This window comes from Oryx dammah, unplaced genomic scaffold (assembly GCF_014754425.2).
Source record: "Oryx dammah isolate SB20612 unplaced genomic scaffold, SCBI_Odam_1.1 HiC_scaffold_23, whole genome shotgun sequence".
In the NCBI taxonomy this organism is placed as follows: domain Eukaryota; kingdom Metazoa; phylum Chordata; class Mammalia; order Artiodactyla; family Bovidae; genus Oryx; species Oryx dammah.
The window spans coordinates 122,977,768-122,989,441 of NW_024070207.1; the positions used below are offsets into that span (position 1 = coordinate 122,977,768).

An 11,674-nucleotide genomic window follows, 5' to 3' on the forward strand; every position below is an offset into this window, starting at 1 on the left:
CTGCTGTAAGTTGAACAACCAGTGTGTGGGTGACTGATACAAAGAATTTCAGTGGCAAACTTAGAAATCCCTTAAAAAACAGATGTGAACGGAGAGTGAGTTGATGCAACCATTCTACATCTGGGAAAAATATTCTCCTTGTGAATTCTAGCAATGGATAAAATACCGTGTTTTAGAGCAGGACCATCTCTAACATTGTGACTTCAGCCAGACCTTCAAGGTTCAGGCAAGGCGGACAAGAGGAAGGCTTCAGGGAGGGGAGGGATGAACTCTAGAATGGGATTAAGTCGTCAAATGCCAGAACAGTGAAGCCTGCTTACGTGGAACACAGTTACAGGTCAGAACAATGGGAATTAAAAGCGAAATACTTAAAAAGTTAAGACACATACTCCCAACACATGTGTGCCATCAAGTCATAGGGGAGTTGAAATTATTCTGGATCAAGGTCCAGTCTGAAAAAAAAATCACAACAGCAAGAATCTGGAGAGCAAGACACACACACCTCAGGTTGGCGGAGTACATTGCCAGTGTGTGGCTGTATTTTCTTCAGGGGTCACTACTATATTTGATGGACTTGAGAAATGCTGGTAACTTGTATAAAAAGCCTAACAGAACACTTGTAAATAAAATATTGGAACAGGTCAAAGTTGAGCATCCTGTGGGCTTTCAGGTCTATGCATCAGTATTTAAAACAGGGAGGGAAAAGAGCAGCTCTCTTCATATTTTCAGCAAAGGTCTTTTTCAGAAATTCAGACTTTTAGATCAAATACACAGACAATACTGCAGTTAAAGGAGAAACTCAGGGAGGGCCTCCCACTTCTCTACATGGGAAGAAAACTTAAAATGATGTGCCGTCAACTGCAAGGTACAAATGGAACTCAGAAGAGCACGTGCTGAGTACCCTTTGCTAAGTGGCATGGAAGGCAGGTGATCGCCTGGACATCCCTGTTACATCAGGAGCACAATTCAGTTTGGGGAAAATAGTTTAATGTACTTCTCAGAAAAAAAAATCATTTCTATTTTCTCATCTCTGACAAAGCAGTGCTTAGGAAGTCCAGCGCCACCAGGCCACTTTCATCCGGTCCCATACGGCCGACAGTGAATCCAACGCGGGCCGCACGTCCAGGATGGTGAACTGGTAGTCTTGCTTGACCTCACCCCCATCATAGTAGTCAATGACATATCTCACTTCCGTCCCGCAACGGTTGACGATCCAGTCGTGTCTGTCGAAAGGCAGCTCGTACCTGGAATGAAAACATGCTGGCGGGGGTTACCACGCCTGTGGGATGCTGAGCTGGGGTTAGGCGGTGAGGAAGCCAGCAGGGCAGCGAATGGGGAGGCCGGCTCTCAGGGTCCACCTTGGATGAGAGGTGAGGCTCTAATGAGCATGGTCCACAGTGCTGCGGGAAGGTAGGGCTGGAAAGCGGGAGGTGCCCCCATCAGCGGACAGCTATCTGCTACAAGGGAAGAAGGTCAATGGCAGGAAGCACAGCCAGGCTGGGGAGGTCAGCTCAGCACCTGCAGAAATGCAGGTGAAAGCAAAAGTTGCTCAGTCGTGTCTGACTCTTTGTGACTCCGCGGACTACACAGTCCATGGAATTCTCCAGGCCAGAATACTAGAGTGGGTAGCGTTTCCCTTCTCCAGGGGATCTTCCCAACCCAGGGATTGAACTTAGGCCTCCCGCATTGCAGGCGGATTCTTTACCAGCAGAGCCACCAGGGAAGCAGGTGGGAGCTATGAATCCATGACAACAGGGAGCATGGAGTGCACAGGTGGACAGAGCAGGAGTGTGGGAGGAGCCAGGGGGCAGTGCAAGAACACAGAGAAGACGACTCCAGTCAACACTATGAGCAGTAGACAGGAAGTAACCCCAAGCTGTCTGCAGCGCCACCTTGAGGGAGCACAGGAGGTCTGCAGCTGAAAGTGAAGCATGTTTCGCAAGATGGCACTGCAGTTCTCTGACTGCCTGGTTTTAATGCCAAGAGCAAGCAGACCGTGACCTGAGGAACAGAACATTTCTGCAGACACTCACCCCATCCAGGAGCGAATTCTTGCCCGTGGTGAATACTCTTTCGCTTTGCCTCCAAACCGGATCAGGGATGGACCACAAGGACACTCGCTAGAAATCCCCAAAGAAGAAATATCTATTAAGACAACTCTCTTTCCCTTGAAAAACAATATTGCAGTTTCTCCATGACACACATTTTTCTGTATACATTTTACATAATATTAGAGAAAGGTAACTGAAAAACCTCACAGAAATATCCCTATTTGCTTTAAAAAAAAAACGCTGTGTTTTAACTTCTGGATCAAGTGCGTGCTACTCCCTCCCCTTCCCTCTGAGTATCTGTGCTACTCTTGGCAGGAGTCCGGGTCAGGGCCTGTCCACATGGTGTACTCTTAGGAAAAAAAGGGTCAGGTATCAGGCATAAACTCTCCTCTTGCACGAAGAGCAGCTGGGGTTTTTTCCAGATGAATGTAAGAAAATCCTATACTCCTCTCTCATTTGAAACCAATGAGCAACCTTCATGAAGAAAAAAAACCGCTGCTCTCCCTAGGAACTAATGTAATCAGTGTTGGACCATCTCTTTAAATAACTGTACATAAGCTGATGGGTGGGGGGACAAGGTCCTGCTGAGACAATCTACTCACTCTCTGGGCAGACCCTGGGCTTGAACTTTCTAGGTGCCCTGCCAGCCCCCACCCCCAAGCTCACAGGGGCCCCGGGGGTTGCGGGGGGAGTCTCCCGGTCATCTGGCATGAGGCACACAGCACTGTCCCCTGCAGGGGGAGTAGAAAATACAAGAGGCTACTTGTCTTGGCAGCTGCTGCCACTGTAAATACAGGCTTTGGCCTAAACAGGTCTCTCTAATGAACTGGGATGGAGCAAAGCACCCCACGTGTGACGGGCCCCCAGCTAAGGGCTAGCCAAGCTCCTTTCATTCTCAGCTTTAGCAACAGCACACTTGCAGCCTAAGTCTCCACATTGAGTGGATTTTGTCCAAGAATTTAATCACATTTTGCCACGAATTAAAAACATGAGCCCCCAACCATGATGACATCTGGCTCTGCGGAGACATGCCCCACCCCCTACCATTCTCCAGGTGGAGCCCTCAAGCAGGCACCATTCTGGAAATGCTCACCCCAGATCGACTGAATCAGAAATCCTGGGGGCGGGGCCCAGCACTCAGTATTGCAAGAAACCCCTAGGTGATGCTGAGGCAGCTCAAGTGTGAGGACCATGGCTCTGAACAGACTGATGGCCCACTGCCACTAACTCACAACTGCATTTAGCTAGTCTCCCAGAGAAAAAGTGTGTAGTTTCTCAGTCGTGTCCAACTTTGCGACCCCGTGGACTGCAACCTACCAGACTCCTCTAACCATGGGATTCTCCAGGCAACAATACTGGAGTGAGTTGCCATTCCATTCTTCAGGGGATCTTCCTGACACAGGGATCAAACCTGGGTCTTCTGCATTGCAGGCAGATTTTTTACCATCTGAATCACCAGGGAAGCCCCATCTCCCCAAGAAAAAATGATCATATGCAAAGCTGCCTCTTGATGTTTACTCCTGATGGGGATTCAATACATGCTGCTGTGTGTGAACAAAATCTTCCCAGCTCCCTTGGGGCAGAGAGCGTTTTAGAGTTCCTTGCCCCTGTGCTCTGCCTGGAATGGACTGTGACGCTCTTCCTGTTGAGGTCTGCGGGCCCTCCCCTTGCGTGTGGGCAGGCTGGTGACACCATGGGACTTCCCAGACTCGGTCATCGCAGGAGATGCAGTGTCCCTGGAGCTTTCTGTAACTCTAGCTCTGGGAGCCCAGTCACCATGGTGTGAAGAAGCCAAAGCAGCCACATTTAGAGGCCATGGGCAGGCGTCCTAGCTGAGAGCTGGCATGGTATCACTTACCAGGGGAGTAAATGGGGCCTTTGAAGGCTTCCAGCCCACGGCTGTCCAGCCACCCCTGACCACTAAGTCTCGGTGGCTGAGACCCCATGCATTAGGGAGCAGAGACCAGCCATCCCTGCTCTGTCCTTCCTGCACTTGGGACTCACTGAACCCACGAACATACTTAAATAGTCGGCATTTTACATGGCTGAGTGGGGCAGTCTGTCACGCAAGTCACTGACACAGGCCTGCTACCTAAAATGTCTTAATAGAATAGCACAGTGTTGGACTAAAACCCTTCTATTTCTTTCATAGAAAGCAGCTATGAAATTAAGATGCTGGAAGAATGGTTTTTTTAAGATCTCGAACATACTTACGCAGCGTGAAGGGCTTCCCATTTCAAAATCTCCTTCCAAGCTTGCTCATTATTCTGGTTGTGAATCCTAATGATATTATACATGTCTTTCTGACTAATATCCTCATCCTTCCATTTCCACCTAGGAAAGAACATTTGGTAAAACTTGACAAACATTACTGCGAATGCCATGTATTCATTTCACTGTGTCACCAAAAATCCAATTTATCCAAATATCAAGGATCCCTCGATTTTTCAAGTGACACTTTTTAAATTAGTATCACAAATTTCCTTTTTCTAAGTATTTTATGTAGCAGTGGTACTTAAAAAAAACTTACTGGCTGTGATGGGTTAGTTTTATGTGTCAGTTTGATTGGGCCATGGGGTACCCAGATATTTGGTCAAACATTATTCTAGATGAGATTAACATTTAAATGGGCAGAGCGGGCCCAGCTCTCAAAGCTGCAACAGAACAAAAAGGCAGAGCCTCTGCAAGTAAGAGGGAACTCCTTCTGCCTGCCTGCTTTCCAACAGGGACATCGGTTTCTCTTCCTGCCTTTGGATTTGAACTGAAATATAGACTCTCCTGGGTCTCCAGCCTGCCGAGCCGATTGTGGTACGTCTCCACCTTCGTAACCATGAGTCAGTTCCTTACCACAAATCTCTCTATACGTATAGCAAGATATTTACATCTTATTAGTTCTGTTTCTCTGGAGAATCCTAATACCTTGCACTTATATTCTGGTTAAGTCTGAAAAATCAGTTGGTTAGTATAAACATTTACTGTACACCTGGGGGATAAAACCTCTAACATTTAATTCTTAGATTAGATTCATCTAAAAATTAAATGTTAAAAAGGTTAGTTTCACAAGCAAATTTATAGCCTCAGGAATATGCTCACTCACTCACCCTTTCCTTAACATCGCATTCCAGAACATCTGTTCAGAAGGATAAACCCACTTTTTATCTGAATCTGCCCTTGGAATAGATGATTCCTCTCTCACAGTAGATAGTGGAAATGGCTGGTCGGGGGCTGGTGTCTGATTAGGAGGTGGCATCTATGTAGAATAAGTGGGTTTAAAAAAAAAGGTTGGAAATACAAAGTAGAAACAAGCAACATAATTACTTCCTGGAAAGCAAGGTATCACACACACAGCCCAGTTTCCTCATTAAACCAGCCACATCATCAGTTTCAGGCCTCTCGGTTTAGTCAGAGCGCAGAAGCTCTTTTCCTTGTTGACTTCACATAAATGGTAAATACATGTTACAGTCAAACATATGGTCTCTTTCTCAAGGATTAGAAAGTAAAAACTAATACCATGATGGGCAGGCACTGCTACAAATTTCTGGAAAAGATGAGGCGATAAATGTGTGTGTATTGATATGTATACAAAACAGAATACCACCACTTTCTCAATGGCATTCTGTCACTGGTGGTCACACAAGGCTGGCACCCAGCTGTGCCTTAAAAGGCACCCAACCTTGCAGTGTGCCTATGGTGTTTCCCCAAACCAGCAACACCTTTCCGAACTCTAGCCGTGCTGCTAATAGATCTCCCGCCCACCTAATACTCTACCCCCAAAGCAACATCCTCAGGCGTGGCTGATTCCAGGTCAGCCTGCTCTGGCGCTTGGGGATAGCCTATGGCTTTCCTAGGCGCTCTCTGAAACTACACTTAGTGACACAGTCTAGATCTTCACTATGGATGGAATATCAGACTTCTCCGTTTTCAAAGGACAGAAGGATCAATCCTAGCAGCCTGTAGTTTGGGAGCCTGTAAGGGCATCCCTACATTAAAAACTTCTGGGCAGAGGGGCTGGTCGAGGGTTACCAGGTTAGAAGGATCCAGGTTCTCCTTATTCCCGGCCTTGGCGCCAGTGATGGGACACTGCACGTACTCGTAGGCGCGCTCCTGGTGCGCAGGTACAGAGTTCGTTTTGCTCCCACAGGTTGAGTCCGATGGCTCAGCACTCACTGGACAGCCTGAAACAGATCAAGGGTGAAAACACTGTCACCACAAAGGCAGGACATCTGGCTCTCAATCCGGGCCCCGAAAAGTTGAATGTCTGACCAGGGATCACCCGCACAGACAAAGTCAGGATTCTACTGGTCACAGCTACCAAGCGCTAAGCTGGCTGACAATCTAATACCCTACAGACCACGAAGAGGCTCCATAAATTAACTTTCCCCTTGGAAGAGAAATGGGTCCCCATTCTCCTATTGTGTTACCCCCCAAGAAAAACAAACCCCCAGAGTCTCAGCATTGGCAAGAGTAGGTACTGCCCACAGCAGGGGTTTAGGAAATGGAGCAGGGAGTTGCTATGAGCTGTTACAGAGGTACCTCTGGGGGCAGGGCCCCCCCCGTGAATGGGTCTCCCCGACTTCTCTATTCCCCAGTTCCAGACAACACCCAACGCCCACCAGGGCACAGGAGGCCAGGCTTTCATTAGGGCACAGGAGGCCAGGCTTTCATTATGGATGTCTTCTCTCAGGGACTGGGGACAGGAGGTAAAAATGAGCAGAGGAGCCGTCCAAAAGGCTCGTGGGGAAAATCCAGGATGTGCTGTGCTTGTGCCCTGTTCCAGGACTAAAACAAGACCACTTGGCTGAGGCTTGATTTGCTGTCAGGAGACAGCAAGTTCACCAAGCAAAGGCACCCACTAAAGAAAACGTCCCCCAGTCCATGTGGGATCCAGATGCCATTTCGAGAACAGCAGCAGGCAGGGAAGTCAATGCCTAAGGATCCCAGGTGCCACTGGAAACAAGTGTGTGGGCTGGGAAGGTGGTGTAGACAAAGGAGGCAGGCAGGCAAGGGGAGATCTGTGGCCCAGGAAGACATAGCTGGTGGAAAGGAACCTTTATTTTGGGCAGCAGCAGTGAACACCAAGGAGACACTGAACTCTGGGCGCCCTACACGCAAAAGACAAATTTCCGTTTACTTCCTTTCCTCTGCAAGGACCCTGTAGAGCTGTCTACTGAGGGGTGGAGGGAGACTTGTTCTGCCCCCTCTCCTCGCCAGTCTCTTCTGGCGCACTGGTCCCAACTGGTGTTGGAAAGAAAATCCTGTTTACATTTTTCATATCAGAGAATCAGTAGCCCCTTTAGTCTCCTACAGATACCCACCTTCTTTCCTAATGGAAATTCATCTGACTGACAGCACTCCTAGGAACACAGCAAATGAAATCAGACCCTAGACAGCACTGTGTGACTTTCTGGAGATGCTCAGAACAGACACACACCTGCTCCGTCCATGTCTGCCTCCATTCTGCCTGTAAGGAGAAACCCTAGAAGAGCACCAGACTGGTCCTTATTCAAGGCCCCAGAATTTTCACTGGTTTTGCCACTTACTAGCTGTGTGACTTGTAAGTTTCCTTAATTACGAAACAAAGGGGTGGGGGTGGGGGACGTACCATGCAGGATTTTGAGGATGAGAATGTAAACTCCAGTAGGCAAAGGATTTGTGTCTGTTTTAGACACTGCTGTTCTCCAGTGGAAAAACAACACACACAGAACCACTGAGTGCTTAGCACAGGGTGGGCAGGGAGCACATTCTTATGGGCTGACTGAAGGAATGAACAGCTCTAACACAGCAAGCATCAGCACTAGGTAAGCACGCTAACACTGCTTCCTGCCCTCATGTCTGGAAACAAGAAGTCACACATCTGGTGAATTTAGACCATACTTTTACAAAGACAATCTAAAGCAGCAGGTGGACCAATGAAAGAGGAAAGCATTTCAAGTCTCTCCTTTGCACCTAAAAAAATGGAAATGACTTATTTTTTACACAGAGTAATCCAACAGAGGGAGGAGTAAAGCTGTATGGATAAAGAAAGACAACATGATCTAGACCAAAGCTTCTCAGCCTGGGCAGTCTCGACATCTGGGGCCAGGTGACTGTCTGTTGCAGGGTCTGCACTGTACATTGTAGGATATTTAGCAGCACTCCTGTCTTTTCCTCATTAGATGTACCCTCCCCTCTGAGTTACGACGTGCAGAAAGGCCTCCAGGCATTGCCAAGTGTCCTCTGGGCTGAGGGGGGCTTGCCTCCTCAAAAACCCGCTAAAGTGGACAATGGCAAATTGTTGGAGTAGGGGCTGATGTATGGAGCAATCCCTCCTCACTTACCCACGATCTTCAGTCATGACCATAACCCTGGGCAATACTATATCCTCAGCTTACAGGTGATGATGGGTTGAGACTTAGAGAAGTAACTTGTCTACAGTCACGTACCTTGAAAGTAACAACAAAAGGACCAAACCCAGGTCACCCCACTCCCAGGCCTGAGGAGCCTCACCAGCATGCTATACCGCCTCCTCAGAGCTCTTTTGGAGAATTCTCTTTTTATCTTCTAGATAAACGGTCCATTACCTTTCACTTTCCCTTCATGCATTGGGCATCCAGACGTCGGGGCTGCTGTCTGATGATCTGAAGCAGCAGGGGTAGAGGTCTGAACTGTAGAAGCAGCAGGGGTAGATGCAGACAAGCCCATGGTGGGACTCCCAGTGTTGAATCCAAGCAATTCTAAATTCACACGGGCCAAACCAGAGAGATGAATGCTTGATGCCTGGGTTCCCACTATTCCCTTAGTATTCTTAATGTGGCCAACCCTTGTTTTTCCTTCTTGTCACCTTTATAGAAATGTACTGGGCAGGGGCTCCACTTCGCCCTCCACTTTGATGAGGGACAGCTTTAACAGATCACCCCCCTTTGGGACATACTAGTGTGAAATCTACACCTTTGGGGGAACGTTTCTAAGGGTGTGCGGACTTGGGGGGTGAAGTGAGGCGGTCCCTGAGAAACCATGTCATAGCGAGGGGGCTGTAGGCCCGGGGTTGAAGGGAAGAGGATCCCGAGGTGGTGATCCGATGAGAGAGGAAGCCCACCGAGTCCAGACTAGGGGTAGGTGAGGGTCTGGGGGTCTGGGAAGAGTACGGCGCAGAAAAGAGACGAGAGGAAGGAAGGAAAGGTCAGCGGAGGGCACAGCGCGGCCGCAGTCTTCCTCGCACGGTCCCCGCGCGTGGCACCGTCGAGTCCCAGGATCCCAGACACCGCCCCCGGACTCTGCTTCAGCTAGCCTGCCCCTCCGCACCTGACTCCTGTACCCGGCTGCCGGTCCCGCCTCTAACCGCCAACTCCGACGCGGAGTGGCAGCAAACCGCCGCCACCACCTTCCCCTCCCCTCGATCGGTCACCGCTGTTGCCTGGGTCACAGCCGGCTCTCGCTCACGCCGCTACTTCCTCTTCCGAAGGCAGGACTTCCGGGCGCGTGGGAGGCGGGCGCACCGGCTGAAGGGGGAGGGTTTCTGTCCATCACAACGGAGTAGACCCCGCCCCTCCTGTCCTGGCCTATAAAGGCAAGGCCCCTCTCTGATCCCGCCCCTCCTGGCGAAGCAGACAAGTCTGCTTGAACAGACTTGCCCTGGGGCGAGGCGCTTTAAACTGCGGAGACGTTGCATTGGAAGAGTTTTAAAATTTATACCTTTTAAATTGTATCCCGTCAGTTTTAATTATAGTAATGACTCAAGAAACATCAGTAGGTATGCAGAGCTGTGGCCGAATCTGGAGATCCAGAAATGAACAAAAGTTCTTGGCTCCGCAGGTCTTCTTAACAGGGTGTGTGGAGTTCAGATCAGTTCAGTTCAGTCGCTCAGTCGTGTCCGACTCTTTGCGACCCCATGGACTGCAGCACGCCAGGCCTCCCTGTCCATTACCAACTCCTGGAGTTCACCCAAACTCATGTCCATTGAGTCGGTGATGCCATCCAACCATCTGTGTGGATTTGAAGGTCTGTATTTTCGCTTGCCTCTAACAGAAAGTATTTTTTTCCATCAGGAAGGCAGGCGACAAATCCTGGTAGTGTTAGCTATGTGGCACTGATAACAATTACAGAGAAATGATGTTACATATGATTGTCATTTCTGTCTCAAAATACTACTATTCATCACTACTTTAAAATTAAAGTAAGTTTATCTTGTTTTTTAAAATGTAAAAAGCATATGTCTTTCTGTATCACCGTAGTGCATCTGTGAAGTCTCTTTTCAGGAATTGCCCAGTGCTTAAGAGAACTGCTTCAGGCAAAATCATATTCCCTCTGTGGGCATAGGCTGCAGTGCACCTAAGTCCAGGCCCCTAGCCTCAAGAGGGACAACTCAGAAGGGCCATCGCAGCTTCAGAGCTGCTTCTAGGATGAGCTGAGGCTCCCACTCTGACTGCATTACAGTTCTATTTTTCCCTTTGCCTTGTCTTTCCATCACTCTCAAAGTTGTTCATGAGGACATTTGTATGCACAAATCTTGCGGAATCTCAGCCTTTTTAATAAGTGTAATTTTGCTTAGATTTGATGACAGAAAATGACTACCATTAAAAAGATAGTTTATTATACTCACAGATCCCAAGAGTCGGAGTACATACCACACCATGAGGCGCCACACATGGGGGCACTGGGCACACCACTAGGCAGGGATGGAGAGGGGAGCTGTGGGCATGAGCCTTTATTATGGTTTCCATAGGAAAGAGGGCTTCCTGGGTGGCACAGTGGGAAAGAATCCACCTGCCAGTGCAGGAAATGCAAGAGATACAGTTTCAGTTTCGGGGTGGAGAAGATCCCCTGGAGGAGGAAACAGAAATCAGCTCCAGTATTCTTGCCTGGGAAATCACAAGGACAGAGGAGCCAGCCAAGGCAGGGCAAGCAGGTTGAGGACTGGCTGATTTGAATAATTTCAGCAGGCTCTGGAGCATAGGAGCTATCCCCAGTTGTTTGGTACCTGGCCCAGGGGTGATGAGGGCAGGTAGATAGTGGCCCAGAATATAAGAGCCCAGTAAGGGAGGTGATTGGGGGCTGTGGGCTTAGATGCTCAAGTCAGGGAACTGACCAGCCTCTAGCCAGTGCCTCAAAACTGGATCAAGACAGCATTTTAAAAAACTATATTACTTTGGTGTGTATTTCCTGCGCAACCTAGCCTTTAACCTACACAATCTTTTTTTTAATATGTTGATAACTAATAACTATATTTCATTATACAGTCGACCTTTGAATAACATGGGCTTGAACTGCACGTGTCTATTTACATGTGGGTTTTTTCTTTCCAATAAATACTAGAATCTGGGAGTGGTTGAATCATGGATATGGAAGGCTGATTATGGGACTTGAGCTTCTTTGGAGTTGGGGATCTGTAGTGGGTTCTGGCAGAGGAGGCGATGGCACCCCACTCCAGTACTCTTGCCTGGAAAATCCCATGGACAGAGGAGCCTGGTAGGCTGCGGTCCACAGGGTCGCGAAGAGTCGGACACGACTGAGTGACTTACCTTTCACTTTTCACTTTCATGCATTGGAGAAGGAAATGGCAACCCACTCCAGTGTTCTTGCCTGGAGAATCCCAGGGATGGGGAAGCCTGGTAGGCTGCCGTCTATGGGGTCACACAGAGTCAGAC

General features: G+C 48.7%; 1 protein-coding gene across 1 annotated transcript; it reads right to left on the reverse strand.

Moving 5' to 3' along the window:
* Positions 1 to 965: 965 nt before the first annotated feature.
* On the reverse strand, positions 966 to 9,494 carry LOC120882457 (holocytochrome c-type synthase). The gene is made up of 7 exons (XM_040266477.1): positions 9,333 to 9,494; positions 8,612 to 8,764; positions 6,075 to 6,226; positions 5,153 to 5,301; positions 4,266 to 4,385; positions 2,034 to 2,120; positions 966 to 1,244 (listed from the first exon to the last, which is right to left on the reverse strand). The coding sequence occupies exons 2-7, from the start codon at positions 8,730 to 8,732 to the stop codon at positions 1,046 to 1,048; spliced, it is 828 nt and encodes a 275-aa protein (XP_040122411.1). The 5' UTR covers positions 8,733 to 8,764; positions 9,333 to 9,494; the 3' UTR covers positions 966 to 1,045.
* Between the last annotated feature and the right edge of the window lie 2,180 nt (positions 9,495 to 11,674).

Excerpts from the sequence above, each read along its gene's own strand:
- LOC120882457 (XM_040266477.1), bottom strand. The coding sequence starts at position 8,732 with ATGGGCTTGTCTGCATCTACCCCTGCTGCTTCTACAGTTCAGACCTCT. Across the intron at positions 5,302-6,074 it reads ACCTGGATCCTTCTAACCTG|ATGCCACCTCCTAATCAGAC; the intron begins GTAACCCTCGAC and ends TATTCTACATAG. Across the intron at positions 2,121-4,265 it reads TGGGAAGCCCTTCACGCTGC|CGAGTGTCCTTGTGGTCCAT; the intron begins GTAAGTATGTTC and ends GGGGATTTCTAG.